Raw genomic sequence first — 22,819 nt, 5'->3', positions numbered from 1 at the left:
ACTCAATTCCTCTACCAATAAGAGCCAGTACGCCATATGCCTTCCTCACCGCACTATTTACCTGGGTGGCAACTTTCAGAGATCTGTGTACATGGACACCAAGATCCCTCTGCTCATCCACTCTACCAAGTATCCGTCCATTAGCCCCGTACCCCATCTTTTTGTTATTCTTCCCAAAGTGAATCACCTCGCACTTAGCTACATTGTATTCCATCTGCCACCTTTCTGCCCAGCTCTGCAGCTTCTCTATATCCTGCTGTAACCTGCCATATGCTTCCTCACTGTCAACAACTCCTCCATCTTTCGTATCATCCGCAAACTTGCTTACCCAACCTTCTAACCCCTCTTCCAGGTCATTTATAAAAATGACAAACAGCAATGGTCCCAAAACAGATCCTTGCGGAACACCGCTAGTGACGGCACTCCATGAAGAAACTTTGCCATCAACTACTACCCTCTGTCTTCTTCCATCCAGCCAATTCCTAATCCAAACCTCCAACTCACCCTCAATGCCATATCTCCGTATTTTCTGCAGTAGCCTACCATGGGGAACCTTATCAAACGTCTTACTAAAATCCACATATACCACATCTACCGCTTTCCCCTCATCAACCTCCTTCGTCACCTTTTCAAAGAATTCAATAAGGTTTGTGAGGCACGACCTGCCCTTCACAAAAGGGCAGGGTTGTGAACAAACAGGGTTTGATGTGAGCGAGTACAGGCAGCAGATTTTTAGATAACCTCAAGATAATGCAAGGTGGAAAATGGAGGCCAACCAAGTGTGCGTGATGTAATGTTCAAGTTTAGAGGTGACGAATGGATGGATAAAGTTTTCAGCAAGATTGAGCTCAGGCAAAAGCAGAGTCAGATGATCGTGCAAAAGCAAAATATTATGAATGCTGGACATCTGAAATGAAAAACAAAGTGCAAGACAATCTTAGTAGGACCAGCAGCATCTGTGGAGAAAGAAAGAATTAACATTTTGAGTCCAGTATGATTCTACTTCAGAACTGGTATTGTCAGATGATGTTGCAGCCATGGGACTAGGAGCCTTACTGATGGCATGAAGGTGACACCATAAACTCAACTTGGAATCAAATATGACATCACAGTTGAGAGCAGTTAGGTTCAATCTTTGACATTTGCCAGAGAGAGGGACTGAAGCAGTGTTTAGGGAACAAATTTAAGGCAGGGACAGAAGATAATGTAAAGTTGAAGAATATTTTTGCTCATTTGATAATAACTATTAATGAACAATTAGACAGTTCAGAGATAGTGGAGGGGTCAAATGAGATGGTATCAGCATTAGTTTATATATATGCTATGTTTTTGAATGATGTTGCCAAGTATAAGTATGTAGGTAAGAGGTAGTATGGGGCCAAAGAAATAATCTGGGGAGACATGAGATGTAATTTTGTGACAGCAGAAAACTAAACCACTACGAATTATTCTTTCGTTAGAAAACAGGTTAATAAACTCATTAAAAAAACACAAAATCATATTAATGTTAATTTATACATGAATCAAATTCAAAACTGGGGATATTTTGCTAAACTTATATAAAACTTTTTTAATACCACAGTTAGTGTTGTTATTCTGTGTGCTATTTTAGTTAAAGGATATAAGGGACGGGAGAAGGTGTTAAAAAAAACTTAGAAAAATGATACCAGAATTACCTGGTAAAGTGAACAAATTGATGAACTTTTCTCTTCAAAATAAATAACCTAATATCATTCTTTCAATCTTGCAAGGTTTTATAGAGTACTCACAAAAAGAATGTTCCCAGTTGTGGGGAAGAGTAAAACTAAAGGTCATCAATATTAGATTGTCTCCTAGAAATCTAATTACAGTCAATAAAGTAGATTGAAGGAAAGGATTTTAAAGTATTTATTTATTTCTGCTCTTACCTGAAAGCATGAGTTTCAGGTGTACCATCTGTAAATTCTTTGTGTGACTGCTGAACATTTTTAGTCTTACACCCCTGAATTCCATTTGCTTGAGTCACTGTTGGTATTTTAACGTTTTTGTCATTTCTTTTTAACTCAGAGGAAAGAACTGCAAATGAAAGGAAACATGCCTTTGTGTTTAAGAATCATTCATGACACAAGAATAATATAGACATTGATAACCTTGAAAATTGATCACAATTGTAACATATTGGACAAATGAGTACAATATATAATTCTGCTCATTTGATTACTTTAGATATCAATAAAGAAAAGAAGAATGTGGGGGATGATGGTGGTGCAGTGTCAGTGTCATTGGATTAATAATCTGGACGTCAAGGTTAATGCCAAGGAAATTTGGGTTTAAATCTCACCATGGCAGCTGGTGGAATTTGGAATTCAATTAATAAATCTGAAATTGAAAGCTAATCTCAGTAATGATAACTATGATCATAGGCTGTTATAAAATTCTCCTCTGGTTTACAAATTTCCTTGAAGGAAGACAATTTGCCATCTTAATCCTACACACAATTCCTGACACACAACAATATGATTGACTCTTACCTGCCTTCCGAAATGGCCTAGCATCTCATTCAATTAACGGGAAATTAAGGACAAATAAAAGTGACCTCCACATCTAATGAAGGAACACAAAGATATGAACGTTTGAGTATAACCATTCCAACCTAAAGGGGGGAGGGAAGTACCCATTGAAGCATAGGGAATATTTCCACAGTCAGGATTAAGACAGCTTTTTAAAAAGATCTACAAATGCTAATCAATGTACTACAGTAAACCACAATTAGCATTACCATAATTTTTTGGTATCAATCACAAAAATGGAATTATTTCTTGAAAGCAAGGTAGTGAGTGGAGAAACATAAATAACTTTTAAAAATGCCAGTTCTGCACATTGTCTCATTTTCCTCAGAGTATGTTGCATTCATGGCTTTGTACATAGGCAATATATGCTGGCTAGCCAATGAAACCCATGCCTCATGAGCAAATATATATAAAAACACAATCAAAACATGATGAATCTTACAAATTGGCTTCTGGATGCCAACCTGAAAAAATATGTCCAATGTTTAGTACCCTTAAATGTAAAAATGGATTAAGGTGCATAGGCCAGTGATTAAATTCCTATCTCTTGTCAGATGATAGAACTCTATCCATCACCAGTTCGGATAGCCATAACTAAATAGAAGAAACCTCACTCTGATTGATCAGTCCTCAAGAGTAAGATGGAATGGTGTTGACCTGTCTGACTTAACTAACAGTACACTTAGTCAGTCAGAGAAAAGTGACTCCGTTCCTATCACTGCTTTACAGCCATATAATCTTAAAGGTAAATTTACTTCCCTAAATTACTCCCCTAAAATGATACCTGTACTTAGTTGTACCTTACAACTCGATATGTATTTGAACTTACATGAGGCAGACACAGATAAACTTCATGCGGAGCATTGTGAGGAGCACAAATTTACAGTAAAATTGTTCAGAATATTGCAATTCTGATGTAAAGTGCATCATATGTATATATTAAGCTAATTTATTTTCAAGTTTCAATTTTGAACTAATGACCTGTGGGTTTTGGTCTGTAGTGATTGGAATCAGGTTGACCTCATTGACTACGAGGTCAATGATTGGGGTTGTTAACCTGGACCGATCAGGAAAGCCCTGGCTGACTGATATAAACAGAAGATTCAGAGCCTCTTCAGTTTAGGGGACTGACTCTATGCTGGTTGGTGTTATAGTCAGTGTGTTACTGTTAGTTTCTGCTTTCCTTTTTTTGGGAGGGGGAAAAACCTGATTCCTGAACTGTCTGAATTACTTAGCTAGTTTGTTAACTGGCATTCCTTTTAGTGAGGACTGATTGTTAAACTCCTGATGTGCATAATGTGTTTCAGGTGAAACTCAGTTCTCATTAGGGGATTGTTGTTTCACTGGCTGGTTACAGTCTGTGTTAACCTTTTTCTTGTATGAGAAGGATAATGTTAACTTTGTAGTAGGGCTTAGCCCTTGGACTCTAGTTTTCTTCTGTTTTTTTTTATGTCTTCACTTTTTATTGGTGTTGGGACTGAGCCCTTGTAAAAGACACATTTTACCAGAGGAGCCGTTCCTGTAGGGAGGCCTAGCCCTGGGACTGGGCCTCTGAAGATTGAATGTGTGTGTGCTGGAGGTGAGCACTTGCTGTATCCTGGAGTTTTGGGGAAGATCTAGCCTTCAGGAGTGGACCAAAAACCCTTGAGTTAACTGCACCTTTAAAATGTACTGTTCCTGTGAGTGGCCCTGGCTCTCCAAGGATGTGCCAGGACTCCATGGAGACTGAACACCTGTGTGCTATGCATTTGCTGCCTTTGGGAGTGGACTCTGCAGTTTGGAGTGGACTCCATTTTGGACAATACCTCTCAAACTGGAGTGGACTCCATTCCTGGGAATGGACTCTGTATTCTGAAGACTCTACATTTGGACTGTGTACCAGAAAGGACTGTTTTTTGGCAACTAACTGTATTGTGGTGTTTGTTGGGTTATCACCTGCACTGTCTTGTGTCCCTGGGTCTGGTAGGTCTTACTGTGAGTTGGGAGGCTCATGGGTTGTCCTGAAAGTGCTCACCCTGACAGCTGGATGGTGGGTAGGCTGTTCTGAGCCCTGTTGTCCCAAGGGGTGATTGGGACGGCTGTCCTAGAGGTGGTTGAAAGGTCTGAGCAGCTGAGAGCCAGAAGGCACGTAGGGCAGGCTGAGATCCAGAAGGCTTGTGGGCTACCCTGCATGCTGTCCCCCAAGAAAGGGGGTGGGCTGTCCTAGAGGTGGCCGGAAGGTGTTCCAGGATGGCCCACTGGCTGGATGGTGCATCAGGGTGTGAGAGCCTAATGGTACGTAGGGGCAGACCGAGCCAGAAGATGGATAGCTGTCCTCGGTGCTGTCACCCTGGGCAGGTACTGGGACTGGCTGCCCCAGAGGTGGTTGAGAGGTGCTGAGGGTGGTTAGTGAAGCTGGAAGGTGGGTAGGCCATCCTGGATGGGTACCAGGGTGGGCTGCCCTAACAGTGGTCGAAAGGTGTCAGGGCAGACTGAACTGGAAGGGACATAGGGTGGACCAAGAGCTGGAAGGTATGTAGGGGTGGGCTGCCTCAGTGGTTGGAAGGTGAGAGATGGCTTGCTGGGTCTGTATTGTATGTGCTGTTTATGTAACTGGATTAGCTTTTTGTGTATAAATGTCATTGTCACTGTCTTTTATATGTGGAACTTGGGTTTGAGGTCTGTCCTCCTCTCCATGTAAACAGGTTGAACGGTAGGGTTTGGGGGCCTAGCTTTGCTGCTCCCCTCCCTTGTTAAATACAGCTGTAAATGTTAACTGTTTAGTAATTTGTTTAATAATATAACCAGGAGACTTGCAGTCCCCTCAGTTTAGGGAACTGATGCTGTGTTGACTGGTTCAGTCAATCAGGAAAGCCTTAGCTGACTGATAAACAGAGGAGACTAAATCTCCTAGTTATAAGGGATGGACTCTGTGCCACAGTCAGTGTTACAGTTGCAGTTGGTTTCTGTTTTTTTTGGAGGCGGGGGGGAAGAGAAACCTGATTCCTGAACTGGCTGAATTACTTGGCCAGCTTGTTAACTGCTATTCCTTTAGTGAGGTCTGATTTCTAACTTCCTGATGTGTAAAATGTGATTCAGGTGTAACTCAGTTCTCATTAGGGGATTGTTGTTCACTGGCTGGCTGCAGCCTGTGTTACTCTTTTTTTCTCTTTGAGAAAAGGACAAATGTTTTTATGGCAGGGCTCAGTCCTTGGGCTCCAGTTTTTTGTCTTCACTGTTTTTGGTGTTTGGATTGAACCCTTGTGAAGAAATACATCTTACCAGATGAGTTGTTCCTGTAGGGAGGCCTAGCCCTGGGACTGGGCCTCTGAAGATTGCATACCTATGTGCTGGGAGGTGTGCACTTGCTGTATCCTGGAGTTTGGGAGAAGACCTTGCCTTCAGGAGTGGACCAAAGCCCTATGAGTTAACTGCACCAGTTATGTTCCTGTGACTGAGTCTGGTTCTCCAAGGATGGGCCAGGACTCCATGGTGACTGCACACCTGTGGTGTGCATTTTCTGCCTCAAGAGTGGACTCTGCCCTTGGTTGTGGACCCTGTTTTTAGCAGTGGACTCCATTTCTGACAATGCACCTTGTAAACTGGAGTGGACTCTGCATTCCTGGGAATGGTCTCTATATTTTGAAGACTCTATATTTGGGCTCTGTACCAGAAAGGATTCTGTTTTTGATGACTAACTCTATCATGTTGCTTGTTGGGTCTATCACCTGCACTTTTGTGTATTACTGGGTTTGGCAGGTCTTACTGTGAGCTGGGAGGCTCATGGGTCATTGTGAAAGCTGTCACCGAGAGCCAGAGGGTGGGTAGGCCACCCTGATGCCAGTCTCCCTGAGAGTCAGAAGGTGGAGCACTGTCATCCTGAGAAGGGGTAATCTGGATGGGCTGTCCTAGAGGTGGTCTGAAGGTGTTAGTGGCCGAAAGCCAGAAGGTGCGTAGGGGCAGGCCAAGAACCAGAAGACTTGAGGCTGTCCTGTGTGCTGTCATCCTAGGGGGAAAAGGATGGGCTCACCTAGAGGTGGTCAGAAGGTGTCAGGGCAGTCCATGTGCCACCTGGCACATCAGGGTGGGTGAGAGCCCAATGTACGTGGGGGCAGACCAAGAGACAGAAGGCAGGTAGCCATCCTCCATGCTGTCACCCCAGTTGGGTACTGGGGTGGGCTATCCTAGAGGTGGTTGAAAGGTCAGGTGGACTGAGCCAGAAGGTGCATAGGGGTGGGCTGCCTTAGTGGCTGGAAGGTGGGAGGGACAGGGGCTTGCTGGGTCTGTATTATATGCACTTTCTGTAATTGGATTGTCTTTATGTACAAATGTCACTGTTGCTGTCTTGTAACATTTGAAACTGGGATTTGAGGTTTGTTGTCCTTTCCCTGTAAACTGGTTGAACAGTAGGGTTTCAGGGCCTGGCTTTGCTGCTCCTTTCCCTTTATAAAATTGCTGTTTTTTTTGTATACAGCTGTTAATGTTTGTTTTTTTTGTAAACTGCTTTGTAATTGTTTAAAATAAATATAACCAGGAGAATTGGAGTCTCCTCAGTTTAGGGGACTGACTGTGTTGACTGACTCAGTCAATGTTACTGCTGCTTTTGGTTTAAAAGGAATCTGATTCCTAAACTGGCTGAACCATATAGCAAGTTTGTTAACTGGCATTCCTTTTTAATTGAGGCCTGACTTTTTAAAATGGCTGATTTAAACAGTATGTGCTACAGGTGTAACTCAGTTTTCCTAGGGAACTGTTTAACTGGCTAGGTTACTTCCTGTAACTTTTTCTCCTTTTTTAATTTGAGAAAAGGACTACATTGATTTTGTGGCAGGGCTTAGCCCTTGTACTTCTCCAAAAAAAGTTTCACTTTTTTGACATTTGGACTGAGCCCTTGAGAAAAATACATCTTGCCAGCTCATCTTGGAAAGTTTGTGGATTACTAGACCTCAAGATTGAACACCTGTGTGCTGGGAGGTGAGCAATTGCTGCATCCTGGAGTGGACTCTGCATTGTGGAGTGGACCAAACCACTGAGTTAACTACAATGTACTATGTTCCTGTGAGTGGGCCTGGCCCTTTGGATGGACCAGGTCTCTAAAGACTGTGTGGCATGGACTCTGCCTTTGGGACTAAACATTGTCTTCGGGACTAGAACAAACTCCTGAGTTAACTGCAGCTTCACAATGTACTGTGTTCCTGAGTGGGCCTGTTCTCTCTGGAAGGGCCAGGCCTCTGGAGACTGAACACCTGTGTGCTAGGAGGTGAGTATTTGCTACATCCTGGACTACATTTGCTACATGGACTCCTCTACTGGAAATTGTATTGAAGATTTTTGGGTGTGGTCACCCAAAGTGCAGTCCAGAGTGGGCTAGTCATTACATGGGGTGGCTGGGAGCTGGATGGTCAAAGCCTGAGTTAACTGCAGCTTCACAATGTACTGTTCCTGAGTGGGCTGTTCCTCTCTGGAAGGGCCAGGCCTCTGGAGACTGAACACCTGTGCTAGGTGGTGAGTATTTGCTACATCCTGGACTACATTTGCTACATGGACTCCTGTACTGGAAATTGTATTGAAGATTTTTGGGTGTGGGTTTTGTAATTGAGTGCAGTCCAGAGTGGGCTAGTCATTACATGGGGTGGCTGGGAGCTGGATGGTCAAAGACTGGCCCGGGGGAAAGCTGGCTGGTGGAGGGGGAGAGTCTTGGTATACAAGGTGGCTGGGGGCTATGCAGCTGACACAATCATCATAGGAAAGCATGTCAAGGGAGGGGCAGCCAGTACACAGGCTGGCTGGAAGCAGGATGGTTGACCAGCCTGAAGGAAAGTGGGACTGTCAGTATGCTGGATGAGGAAACTGAAAGCATCTTTGCAGGAAAGCTGGTATAGGGCAGGCTGGTCAGTATGTGAGGCTGAACCAGGTGGCTGACTTCCTTCTGTAGGAAGGCTGACTTGGGAGGGGCTAGTCAGTACACAGAGGCTGGGAGTCTGACAGCTGATGGCTAATCTGTAGGAACGCTGGCCAGGAGAAAGGGTCAGCAAGGTTGCAGGGTGGCTAGGTGCTAGAAGACCAACTGCTTGACTGTAGGAAAGCAGGTTGGGGGGTGGTTTGGTTAGTACATGGGGTGACTGGGAGCCAAAAGGCCAACCAGCTTGTAGGAAAGCAGACTTGGGGAGTCAGTAAGCAGGGCAGCCAGAGACTGGAAGATTAGCCAAGGACTGTCTGATCAGTATGTGGTATGGACAGGTTTTTTACATTAGGTCTGTGTTCTATGCACACTGCACTGTGGTTTGGCTTTGCTGCCCTTTCCCATGTACATAGTGTTTGGTGAACTGCTTTGTTAACTATTTACTGTTTAAAACTTAGAAATTTAGTTTCTTTAAGAACCTGATACCTAAACTGGCTGGTTTACAAAGGCAGTTTTGTTAACTGGTATTCCTTTTTTTTGGAGGACTGATTTCTCACTGCCTGATCTTCAGTTAGTGTTTCAGATGTAACTCTGTTCTCAGGAACTGTTCTTTAACTGGCTGGTTAGAGCCTGTTACTTGTGGCAGCGTTTAGCCCTTGCATTCTAGGTTTTTTTTTGGTGTTTGGACTGAGCCTTTTTAGAAAATATACCTCCTTTTCAGATGAGCTGTTCCTGTGGGTAGGCTGGCCTTTGTTGGTGGACTAGGCCTCTAAAGACTGAACACCTGTGGGTGCTAGGTGAGCATTTGCTGCATCCTAGAGTTTATAAGTGGACCCTGCCTTCAGGAGTGGACCAAACCCCTGAGTTAATACCACCTTTTTTAAAAAGTAGTACTTCTGAGTGGGCCTGGTTCTCTCTGGATGGGCTAGGCCTCATGGAGATTAAACACCTGTATGTGCTGTAAGGTGTATTTGCCTCCTTCAGGAGTGGACCCTGCCTTTGGTTGTGGACTCTGGGTTTTTAACAATGGACTCTGCAGTTTGGAGTGGACTCTATATTTCTGACAATGTACTTTACACTCTGGAATGGACTCTACATTTTGAAGAGAACAGTTTGGTTTCTTCCTGTAATAGAAAGGACTGTTGTTCTGTTAGCCAAGCTGGGAATTTGTGTTGCAGACATTTTGTCCCCTGTCTAGGTGACATCCTCAGTGCTTGGGAGCTCCTGTGAAGTGCTTCTGATCTTTTCTCTGGCATTTATAGTGGTTTGAATCTGCTGCTTCTGGTTGTCCATTCCAGCTGGCTGCTGCAGTGGCTGGTATATTGGGTCCAGGTCTATGTGCTTGTTTGAATCAGTGGATGAGTGCCATGCCTCTAGGAATTCCCTGGCTTTTCTGTTTGGCTTGTCCTATAATAGTGTTGTCCCAGTCAAACTCATGTTGCTTGTCATCTGCATGTGGCTACTAAGGATAGCTGGTATGTTGCTTCATGACTAGTTGGTGTTCATGGATGCAGATTGTTAGCTATCTTCCTGTTTGTCCTGTAGTGTTGTGCAGTCCTTGCATGGGATTTTATATACTACATTGGTTTAGCTCATGCTGGATATCGGGTCGTTTGTCCTGGTGAGTTGTCTGAGTGGCTGTTGGTTTGTGCTGTTATGAGTCCTAGTGGTTGTAGTAGTCTGGCTGTCAGTTCAGAAATGTTCTTGATGTATGGTAAAGTGGCTAGTCCTTTGGGTTGTAGCATGTCCTCATTCCATTGTCTTTCCCTTCAGCATCTGTGAAATTGTGGGGGTATCTGTTTTTGCCAAAAACATTGTAGAGGTGTCCCTCTTTTGCAGTTCTGGTGTGCTGCAGTGTTGTGGCCCTTAAGTGTCTTGATGCAACTTGCGTTGGGGTGGTTGTCTTTGTAGTTCAGGATTTGGTCTGACTTTCCTGTATACCTTTGAATTCTCTGTTCAGTGTTCTCTATACCATGTCTAGGAATGGGAGTTGGATGTCCTTTTCTTCCCCTCCTAGTGAATCTGATTCCTGTGTTGATCTGGTGGATGTTCTCTTTCTGTGGTTTTTAATGATTATAAAGGTTGCATCCACATATCTGACCCAGAGTTTGGGTTGAATTTGTGGTAAGACTGCTTGTTCTAATCTTGGCAGAAGCTGTAATGCAAGGAGTCCAGAGATGGGTGAGCCCATAGATGTGCCATTGATTTGTTCATATTTGGTTGAATGTGAAGGTACAGGTCCAGTAGTTTGAGTATGCAGTCTTTCTTAGAACAGACAAGACAGTGAACCTATGTCCAGTAGGTTGGCTATTGTTTCTCTGGCTAGGGGTTTGTCAATAGTCATATGTGGACAACTTTGTAATCATTAAACACAAATAGAGAACACACCAGATCAATGTCACACTCGCAGGAATCCAATTCACTAGCAAGGGAAGAAAAGGACCACCAACTCCCATTCCTAGATGTGATGGTACAGAACATTGACCAGAGAATTCACCACAAAGGTATACAGAAAGGCCACACAGACCAAGTCCTAAACTACAAAAGCAACCACCCCAACACACCAAAGCAGATGCATCAAGACACTTCAAAAATGCCACAATACACTGCAGCACACAAGAACTGCAAAAGAGGAAGAACACCTCTACAATGTATTCACCAAAAACAGATACCCCCCACAATTTCATCAACAGATGCCTAAGGGAAAGACAACAGAATGAGGACATGCCCCAACCCAAAGGACTAGCCACTTTACCATACATCAAGAACATTTCTGAACTGACAGCCAGACTACTACAATCACTAGGACTCATAACAGCACATAAACCAACAGCCACTCAGACAACTCACCAGGACAAAGGACCTGATACCCAGCATGAGCAAAACCAACATCGCATATAAAATCCCATGCAAGGACTGCATAAAACAAGACAAACAGGAAGACAGCTAACAATCCACATCCATAAATGCCAACAACACTACCAGCTATCCTTAGTAGCCACACACAGATGACAAGCAACATGAGTTTGAATGGGACAATATTTTATAAGACAAGCCAAACAGAACAGCCAAGGAATTCCTAGAGGCATGACAATCATCCACTGATTCAATCAACAAGCACATTGACCTGGACCCAATATACCAGCCACTGCAGCAGACAGCTGGAACTGATAACTGGAAGCAGCAGATTCAAACCACTAAATGCCAGAGAAAAGATCAGAAGCACTTCACAGGAGGCTCCCAAGCACTGAGGATGTCACCTAGACAGGTAAAAACATCTGCAACACAAATTCCCAGCTCGGCAAACTGAACTACAACGAGCACCCTAGCTACAAATCTCTGCACCTTCTTTGAATAGAAGGGATTGTTTGTGTCTGTCTTGTTGCTTGCTGGGTTTCAGTGTCTTGTGTATCCCTGCATCTAGCAGGCCTTACTGTGAGCTGGGAGGCTCCATCGCCATCCTGAAGCTGGAGGGTGCATAGGCTCACCTGCCCACCTGAAAGTGGGTAAGGCTGTCCCAATGCCAGTCACTCCCAAGAGCCAGAAGGTGGATAGGCCATTGAGTGTGCTGTCTGAAGGCCTAATCTGAATAGACTGTCCTTGAGGTGATCAGAAGGTGTCAGAGCAGCTGAACCAGGTGCAGGCCAAGATGGGGAAGGCTTGTGGGCTGTCCTACGTGCCTTCACGCTAGAGGTGGCCAGGTGGCATGTCAGGGTATGTGAGTGAGATGGTACATAGCAGCAGACTGAGCCCCAAAAGGTAGGTAGGTTGTCCAGAGTGCTGTCGCCACTGGACAGACAGCTAGAATGGGATGTGTAAGTACTTGTCTTTTGCACAGGCATACTCATCCATGAAGATGGGGATGTCTTCATAGCTCTGCTCTTAAGTGCACACCACCATTCATGATTGGATGTAGCAGGACTGCAGAGTTTTGATATGGTTGACTGGCTGTGGATCACCTAGCTCTGTATTTCTGCAAATATTTTCACCTTCCCTACAAAGGGGCACCAAGTCCGAGAAGGTGGTCCTCTTGCTGCAACTAGTGTTTTAATGGAAGGCCTTTGCCCTAGAAACTCAACATTGGGAGAGTGTATATCTGCATTCTGTTCCCAAACTACCCTGAAGGTTGGCAGCAGGAAAACATAAACTAAGATGGATGAACTACCATCTAGGTAGTTGCAAGTAATGGTAGTAATAATCCACCAGCAAAGTTATGCAGATACTAGAAATCTAAAGTAAAAACACCAAATTCTATGATCGCTAAACCAGTCAGGCTGCATATGTGGACAATGCAGTAGTTAGCACTACTGCCTCTATACCAGAGACCTGGGTCCAATTCCAGCTTTGGGTGACTGAGTTTGTATGTTCTTCCTGTGTCTGTGTAGGTTTCCTTCACAGTCTAAAGATGTGTAGGGTATATGGATTAGCCATGCTAAATTGCCCTGTAGTGTTCAGGACTATAGAAGCTTGTGGGTTAACTATGGTAAATGTGGGGTCACAGTGAATGGGCAGGATGCTCCTCTGTGTTAGTACAACCCAATGGTCTGAATAGCCTCTATCTCCACTAAAATTTTAACTTTTTCATAGAATTGCTAATTAAGAACCTTTTTTATGTGTTATAATTGTAATGAAGTGATTTACAAAACCACCTTACACCTGGGTCATGATTGTAGCTCTTTAAGCTAATTGCTGAAAGCCTTCAGCTTGTGAAAATGACAATCTTCCTGTTGTGTTCTCTCCTTTGCATATCTAACAGTAGGTTAGAAAAAATGTGGTGGGAAAGAGACTTCACCTGGAAATTCCTTTTAATTTCAAGTTTAATTGCTTCCTGTCCCAACCACTTCAACCTGTCATGAGAAACAGCTGGATCATGTCAAGATACCAGATCAATGACATTTTTTCAAATCATTATCTCTATTCTGCCTAACAAAGATCCTCATCTGCCAACACCATACTAGGATACAAGTTATATACAATACCAGTATTTGAGTCAGTGGCTGCCACTGTCAGATCAAGTGACAGCACCTCATCCTCTGTACTGTGTTGTAGCTCTTTCTCTCTCCTCCTTTGGGTTGCCATTGATCCTGAAGGTAGAAAAATCAAAGTTGTGAAGAGTGGAGTTGACAGTTGGAAAGAAAATGGTCTAATCAACTCTCTCAACAGCCTTGAACAGAAAGGTGAGTTGGGAGCTGAGGAGCATATGTTCTCAGCAATGCTGGATGATTATTGCAGCCAACCCATGAGCTGAGTGTCATCTCCTCTGTAGCACTCAGAAAATTCAGCCTTTTTTGTACCTAACAGGTTTATTCCCTTCTAAGGTGCACCACCTCTTGCTCAGAGCAGAATGCCAAACATTACAGCACTGTTTGGATAATGTGCTTGCCATAACTAATAGCTGGAAGTATGTGGAAGCAATGAAAGACTTACAAATCCTGTAAGCCACACACAAACCTGGAGGATAAAGTATATCCGGATGTTAGATATGCATCCTGATACCAGGGACTGTGGCTAGTAAATGTGGATAAGCTGCAATGAGTAGCATGAGAATCTAGTGGATAAGAGCTATCATTTATTTTTGTTGTTTCATGGTATGCTGGGGTTGCTAGCAAAGCCAGCATTTTTACCGCAACCCTAATTGCCCTCTAACAGCTGCAGTCTAGCTGGTGTAGGTATGCCTACAGTCAGGAAGGAAGATCCAAGATTTTGACTCACTGAAGGAATGGTAATATAATTCCAAGTCTGGATGGTGCATGGCTTGTATAAGGGTAGCTAAGGTGGTGAAGTTCCTATGTAGCTACCACCTTCCTCCTATTAAGTGGTGTAGATCAAGACTTTGGAAATTGCTGTGGAAGGAGTATGGTGAGTTGCTGGAAGTGCATTCTGAATATGGCACATACTATTGTCTCTAGCTTCTTCCAGGAGTGTTTCACAATGTAGTAGGTGGGGTGCCAATCAAGTGGGCTGCCTATCTTCTTGAAGTCTTTGTAGCCACAATTTTAGATATTTTCTAATCTGATTTTTCAGACATGGTGTTATGTATTTCCAAATCCAAGCCTCCTGATTGAAAGGTAGGGTTTTTGGTGACTTCTAAACTCCAAATCACCAGTTTTGGTAACAAACTGATTACATGATTTTGAGGTAATGGAAACTGAAAGAACTGAATGCTGTAAACAAGAACAGAATTGCTGGAAGAGCTCAGCAGGTCTGACAGCATCTGCAGAGAAATCAAAGTTAATCTTTCTGGTCTCGTGACCCTTCTTCATCTAATGGAAGTTATCTGATCCAGCATCTTTGTCACTCTTCAACAGTGTTATTTTCTACACTAACTTTATTTTGCTTAATTTGTGTGATCCTGTCCCTGATTCAATACCAGCTTTCTTGATTGACTGCAGTATTGATTTCTTCCTCAACTGAAAATACTGGTACAAAGTAACTAATTTGACCTGTTCAACATTTATTTAACCATGTCACTTATTAGATAGAGATCTGCATTGTGTGATCACCCTTCTTTTTGTAACTAATTGTGAAAATGTTTTGATTGATTTTGCAATCCCTTAAGTATTCCTTTGTGCTTTTAAACTACATTGTAGTGTTTTTTTTCTTTTTGCTTCTCTCTTTTCCAAATACCAGAATCTGAGTTATTTTATGCATTTTTGGCTCTGAGCCTGTTCCATTAGTCAATAAGATGATCACTGATCTAATTGTGGTCTCATCTCCACTTTCCTGTCTATACTGCATAATTAGATTACATTAGTGTGGAAACAGGCCCTTCGGCCCAACCAGTCCACACCGACCCACCGAAGCGCAACCCACCCATTCCTCTACATTTACCCCTTACCTGACACTATGGGCAATTTAGCATGGCCAATTCACCTAACCTGCACATCTTTAGGCAGTGGGAGGAAACCAGAGCACCCGGAGGAAACCCACACAGACACTGGGAGAACGTGCAAACTCCACACAGTCGCCTGAGGTGGGAATTGAACCCAGGTCTCAGGTGCTGTGAGGCAGCAGTGCTTGCCACTGTGCTGCACATAATCCTTAACTATTTTTTCTATAGAACAGAACTTCATACACTAATTATCTAAATTTATTCTCCTCTTTCTTAAAAGGGAGATTTCTTATTCTTAAAGGGCAATCCAACCTATCCAGTCAACTCAAGATCTTTGTTTCAATAAGATTACCTCATTCTTTTAAACTCCAAAGCAGAAAAGCATAACCTGTTGAATCTTTCCTCAAACAAGGCCTTCATGTAGAAATGAATCAAGTTAACCTTCTCTGAACTGTTTCTAAAATAATTATATCTTTTCTCAAATGAGAGAAAATCCAGTTAATTAATTATCACTCATCCTAATATGTCCTAGAACAAACCAGGTGGTAGTCATATTATTGTAAAAGCTATCCTAGAATATTTACCAGTCAAGAAATTAACTATTATCCTCGTTAATATGTATCCCAATCTATAATGGAATTAGCCTGAAGCAGACACTACAAGAATGAATATTTCTGTTCCAAAAGTATGTTTGTCAATTAAAATCCCAGAAGCTATCACTACTAATCCAGAAGAATTTTGTGCAGTTTGAAGGGACAAGAAAGCATGCTAACCACAAAGGTGCAAAGACTGGCTACCTAATATAGTTCACATTACAACTTTTTAAGGAGGTTACTTCAGTATTTGTTTATAAGTAATCTTATTAATTTATCATTTTAGATAGTAATCTTAATGTATGATAATCAGCAATACAGTTAATGCTAATTTACTGCAATTACCCCTGAGCTGTTTTTAACATTTTTATAGTAGGTGACCTTGTATACAACATTTGTGCTGCTTACGTTGAAGAACTACAAATTTGTGCTTTTGATTGCCAGATGATTTGAAAAGGATTAATTAAGTTATTCAGGAATATTGTAATTGGAGATTGGTGGGTTAAGTACAAATTCAAAGAACAGCCACAAAAACAGATCCTTCAGCACATCAAGCCTGTGCCGACCCATGACACCTTTCTAAACTGAAGACCGTTTGTTTCGGCCTGGTACTATTCCCTTTCTATTCATGGATCTGTCAAGATACTACTTCAATGTTATTGTATCTGCTTCTGTCACCCTCTGACAGTACATTCTTGGCACATCACCCTCTATTCAATCTGAATTTGCTCATGCAAGTGAGTTACATGAACCAAATTCATAGCTTATTCACAGGACTGGATTTAGATAAGCAGAATCATTGAATTTTATAATGTAGGAGGTGGTCATTTAGTCTATCATGGTTGTACCAGCTCCCAAAAGAGCTACTCCCATTCTCCAGCTCTATCTTGTAGCCCTTTGAATTCATCACTTTCAAATATATATCCCACTTTCATTTGAAACATCCTACAGCATCAGGCTGCATCAGTTTCCCAGCAAGAAGTATATCCTCATTTCACTCCGAGCTCTCTTGCTGATCATCTTTGAAATAGTGACCCCAATATACCAACTGGTAGAAACAGAATATCCTTCTTTACCCTGTCAAAATTGTTCATAATTCTGAACACCTTAATAAAGTCACCTCAATCTTTTTCAACGATTTTGGAATCGTTGTGCATAAATTACAAAGTATATAAATTCAGCAGGTAATACAGTGGGCAAATGGAATGTTGGTCCTATTTCAAAAGGAGTGGTGGGACTATGAGGAGAAATTGAGTTGGTTGGGCCTGTACTCATTGGAGTTTAGAAAACAAGAGGTGATCTTATTGATCCATATGAGATTCATGGTGGCCTTGACAGGATAGGTGCAGAAAGTTTGTTTCCCTTTGTGGGAGGATCTAGGCCCAGAGAGCACAACCTCATAGTAAGGGCTTGCACATGTAAGACTGACATGAAGAGAAATTTCATCTCGCAGAAGGAAGTGAATCTGTGGAATTTCTTTACTGCTGTAGAGGCTGTGTCATCAAGTATATTCAAGGCTGAGACATTTTTATTCAGTAAGGGAATCCAGCGTTATGGGGAAAAGGCAAGAAAGTGGATTTAAGGATTATCTGATCAGCCATGATATCATTGAATGGTGGAGCAGACATGAAAGCTTGAAAGGTCTGCTTCTAGAGTTGGTCACCTCATAGCATATTAGCATTTGTTTTATTATGCCCTTAGGAATAAGACTGTAAACAAGTACTTCCACTGTTTGTAATTAAGTTTGCAGCCATTTATCTACCAAAATCACTCAGTCATACAGTACAGAAACAGACCCTTCAGTCTAACCAGTCCATCCCAAACTATGGATTGGAGGTGGTTTGAGATATGCGTAGTTGCAGAAACTGGGAAAAAGCAGAAAGAACTCCATTGTATCACCAGTGGACTAGCAACAACCTCTGATCAGCTAAGGTGGTGGCTACTAAAAGTATTACAAGTCAGAGCCAAGATAACCCTAAGTGAACTGGAAGAAACTTGAAAAGCTGTTAAAAGATTCAGATGCTGCAAAATGACAAAAACAAATTTCAACAGTCAGATTTCTCATCTGAATTTGTTTTGTTATAACATGCCAAATTGTGTTTACTGGATTGCAATATTTCACAAACCATTAAAATAGTCTTAGCTGGAGGCAATGAAGGTTTCCACAGACTGAACACATCTGGTCTGTCTAACAAGCATTTGAAATATCCAGATAAAACAATCAAATTATGAGAGAAGCTCAATTTCAGAATATATAGTCGAGGATTCTTGTCTTTCAGACAACAGCAAACAGAGACCATTTATCTATTCATAAACAGATGCAAAGAGATAAAGGGGCATCATGGTGGGTTCACTGCAGCTAAGCTAGCTGACAGAATAATCGAGTTCACAATAGTACCTACCGCAATGAAGTGTTCAAGCAAGACATGTCCAATCAATTCAAAAGCTACACCATGGAAGAATACTGCAAAATAAACGTAAACATGAAGCCATCCTAATAGATAGAGTTCAGAGGCTATATGTAATCTGTCTAGTAGTAGCATAATAGCCAATATAGGCGACCCTGGTAAGCACAGCAGGCAGCCTCATACATACATGCAAAAAATGCACAGCTTTTAAAATAATATGCAAGGTTTGCACCACAGGAAGACACTGAAAATCCCAATGCTGAAAGCAAAGACCAGAATAAGTGGTTCAACATCATAAGAAGCCTCATCAAAAAGCCAGCCAGGTACAGCAATCCAAGTAACCAAGAGCACATATCAAACAACATCATGACAGGATCCATAAAATGTCTAGTTACCCCAGATATTACTGGAATGACCAGAACTTCAACATTTACAGTGTGCGGATAATCGGCACACCTGAACATCAAAGAACATATACATAAAGTGATAATGAACAGAAGCCTTTCCCACCAACCAGATTAAAAAAAATATTTTTAATCAAACCTACTGGAGCTGTGGTGATACACCATTGTGGCAGTTAGGACATGAACCTGGACCCTCTAACCCAGAGTCCACTACCACAGTGCCACAAAACCCGTAGCCGTCTAGATTACATGCACACAAATGAAGGATCGAGATAATGTATATGCAAATCTTGATATCAGTGAAGGTGCAAACATCCTTTCACTTCACCCATTCAAGTTTCGCTACAAAAACTCACCCTGAACATCCTAAATACTTTACTTGGATACCATAGTTCCAGTGTTGTAGGCCTACCACAGCCTGAGATCTAACTCTGGTTGCCAACCACAGCATCCACATCACAATGATGAAGGCAACAGACGAAAAGGAACACCTTTGAAAACACTGTGCTTGCACTGGGGGCAGATCACCTAACTCAACAACAGAATATCAACCAATTGGAGACATGACACTTTTGAACTGAACACCTATACCCATTTTGGACTTATAAACAGTGCACTGTTAAGTCAATGCAGAATTGTTATTCAGCAACAAAACAGATACTAAAATTATGAATATTGAACAATCCATTTGTGGATAGAATAATAATAATAATAATTTTGAGGATTTAGGACAGCAAAGGGACACCAAAAAGTTGATAGGGGAAAAAATACAACATGAGGTAAACTAGCCAGAAATGCAAAAGCGCACTAAGAGATTTTGCAAAAGGAAATGCATAGCTAAAGTGAATGTTCATCACTTTGAAGCAGAGACAAGAAATTATCATGAGGACAATAATAAAGACACTGAACAAACATTTTGTGTCTGTTTTTGTAGGTGAAGTCATAATTTACAGATTAGAAATAGAGAGTAACTTATGGGCTGATGAAAGAGCAGGAATTAAGGTAATTGATATCAATAAAGAGAAAGTGCTAAAAACAACTCAAGGGACTAAAATCAGACAAATACCGAGGCTAATGGCCTAAAGCCTACAGTTCTAAAAGAGTAAGCTGGAATGATAGCAGAAGTGCATAATTTTCCAAAGTTCCACAGATTCTGGAAAAGTCTGAGCAGATTGGAAATTAACAAATGTAGCTCAAGAGAAAGACAGGAAATAGAGAACAAGAAGCTGCACATCAGCAAAGTTCCAGAATATATTATTCAAGAAGTTTCATCAAGGCACTTAGGAAAACATACTATGATTAGAACAAGTCAACATGATTTTACAAATGGAAAATCATGTTTTACAAATTTATCTTTCAAGATGTAACTAGTTAGGTAGATAAACTAATATACTTGGATTTCAAAGAAGTATTTGATAAGATACCAAAACGTTATTACAAATGATAGAAGCTAATGGATTGAGGTTAAGTATTAGTATGGGTAGAGGATTGATTAAGACAGTAAGCATGGAGCAGGAATAAGTGGGGCGTTTTGGCAGACTGTGACTACTGGAGGACCACAAGCATCAGTGCTGGCCATCAGCTATTAACAATCTATATTAACGACTTTGAGACAGAGCAAAGTATGTTGATGGTACAAAGCTAAGTGAGAATACAAACTATGAGAACAACACAAACAGGCCGTAAGGATATGTAGATAGATTAGGTATATCAGAAACAAGGTACGAGATGGAGCATAATGTGGGGATTGCAAGATTATTGCTTTACTTTTAGGAATTAAAAAGCAGAATACTTTTTTAAAAGGCTTGAAATTTGTAATAACAAAGTGCAGGAGAAACTCAGCAGGCTTGGCAGTGAAGAGAGAAACAGAAGTAGTGTTTTGAGTGCAAAGCAACACTTCTTTGGAAATTCTTAACTGTTGATGTTGAGAGAGACATGGGTGTACTTATACAAGGAACACAAAAAGTTAACGAAAAGGTACAGTGAGCAGTTAGCAGAGCACATGGCATGTAGTTCTTAACTGCCAGAATAGGAATTAAGGAGATATTGCTTTAAATGTGTGGAGCTTTAGTGAGACCTCAACTGGAATACTGTGTGCAATTTCAGGCTCCAGATTTATGGAAGGATATGCTTCTAATGGGGAGGTACAGTGAACTGGAGAAGTCCCTAGGACAATATCAACCTAAAATGAGACTTTGAGTAAATTGAGTCTGTCTTCTCTACAATTTAGAAGAATAAGATGATCTCATTGAAACATTCAAGATTGTGAAGGGGCATGATAGGATAGATACTGAGATACCTCTCCTAGCTGGGAAATGTATAGTAACAGTTTCAGGCCAAGGGATTTATAACCGAGATGAGGAGAAACATCCTCATTTAAGAGGGTGTGAATCTTAGGAATTCTCTGTTGAAAGTTGTGGATGCAAATTATTCAACACATGTTTGGTTTCTCAGGTCACCACTGGACATGGAGAAAGTAAAGTTGAAGCCCAAAAGCAGACATGATCATATCGAATTACAAAGCAGGCGAGCTGGGTGTATGGTTTTCTCCTTCTTCTATTTGTTTTTGTGACTGCTACCTACATCGTTCAGTCTCCTTAGATGCTAACATATATTCAATGTTTTCTTGATTTTATTCATTATGCTCCTTGTTAGCTCATGCTAATGTCATTTTTTCCAGTTAATCATCTCCTGTTTTCCATGTAAGCACTTCACAAATTATACCATTTTTGTGGTATATGTCTACATTTTCCTCTCTCCCATCCCCTTTTGCTTTCTGGTTTAAATGTCTTAATAGCCTTTAGTTTTGGCAAATGATCTTCCTGAAATGTTAACTCTCCTGTTCTCCCCACAAATAATATGTGACATAGAGTCATAAACTCATACATCATGGAATCAGATCCTTCAATCCAACCAGTCCACGCTGACCATGTTCCCAAACTAAATTAGTTCAGATGCCTGTGCTTAGCCCACATCTCTCCAAATCTTTCCTATTCATTGAAATTATTCAAACGTCTTTTAAACATTGTAAGTGTACCTGCATCCACTTTTTCTGAGAATTCATTCCACACATAAACCACTGTGTAAAAAAGTTGTCCATGTTCTTTTTTAAATCTTTGTCCTCTTAGCTTAAAAGTATGCCCCGGTTTTGAAGTCCCCACCTAGCGTAAAGGCAGTTGTCAATCACCTTATCTATGTCCCTCATGATTTTATAAACCTCAATTAGGTCACCCCTCAATCTCCTACGCTCCATTGACATTAATTTCTAATTTCATTTTTAAAAGCACAAGCTTTTGGATCATTTCACTTTTCAATTCAAGCATTTGGGCCCTATTGAATAGCTAAACTGTGGCATTAATATTTTCCTTCAATTGTGTACGGCAGTGATTAATTGTGCTTTTTTTGGTAAATGCTGCCATCTGCTGTTGAGACAAGTGACAGAACATACTAAGAAAGAGAATAAAACAGACCACACATTTCGGTACGCTATTATACATTATATAAGCTCCTGATTATATCATGAGGGGATGGTATTTCATTATCAGAAAGGAAAGTCATGGTACTATTTGATTATATTTTCTATAAATGAATTGGTGTGTACTTTAATAGTTTAGTCACTTATTGTCTGTTAATTTATATCCTTCAGTATTGAACCTTCTCCACCTTTATTCATTCTGAACAACAATGCATTTTTATTCAAAAATGCTCTCAAGATTTAATGTCTTCTCATCTGCAGGAACCACATTTTCCCTTATTATTCCTTCTTCTAATATGGAATTCTTAAATGATACTCCACAGTACTAAAGTTCATCTATTTTAGTAGTATACCTAGTCAATTTTAGAAAGAGATTTTATATAAGTTCAGTAGGGAAAAATCTTCGAGGAGAAAGTGAGGACTGCAGATGCTGGGGACCAGAGCTGTAAATGTGTTGCTGGAAAAACGCAGCAGGTCAGGCAGCATCCAAGGAACAGGAGAATCAACGTTTCGGGCATAAGCCCTTCTTCAGGAATGAGGAAAGTGTGTCCAGCAGGCTAAGATAAAAGGTAGGGAGGAGGGACTTGGGGGAGGGGCGTTGGAATTGCGATAGGTGGAGGGAGGTCAAGGTGAGGGTGATAGGCCGGAGTGGGGTGGGGGCGGAGAGGTCAGGAAGA

At 41.5% G+C, this 22,819-nt stretch overlaps 1 protein-coding gene across 6 annotated transcripts in view; it reads right to left on the bottom strand.

Annotated features, from left to right (window-relative positions):
- Positions 1-22,819, bottom strand: part of si:ch211-171b20.3 — a 151,967-nt gene that overhangs the window by 22,094 nt on the left and 107,054 nt on the right. For 4 of the 6 annotated variants that reach the window (XM_043689184.1, XM_043689180.1, XM_043689182.1 and 1 more), the window contains 2 exons: positions 13,410-13,514; positions 1,908-2,055 (listed from right to left, as the gene is read on the bottom strand). The exons of 1 other annotated variant lie outside the window; for it this stretch is intronic. In XM_043689184.1, coding sequence (XP_043545119.1) covers positions 1,908-2,055; positions 13,410-13,514 — 253 coding nt within the window. The remainder of the gene's footprint in view (positions 1-1,907; positions 2,056-13,409; positions 13,515-22,819) is intronic. One more of the 6 variants, XM_043689181.1, reaches the window with a different exon arrangement.

The sequence above is a fragment of the Chiloscyllium plagiosum genome, chromosome 4 (assembly GCF_004010195.1).
Source record: "Chiloscyllium plagiosum isolate BGI_BamShark_2017 chromosome 4, ASM401019v2, whole genome shotgun sequence".
NCBI lineage: Eukaryota > Metazoa > Chordata > Chondrichthyes > Orectolobiformes > Hemiscylliidae > Chiloscyllium > Chiloscyllium plagiosum.
The sequence above is the reverse complement of the archived record's forward strand: the minus strand, read 5'-3'. Positions and strand labels throughout refer to the sequence as shown.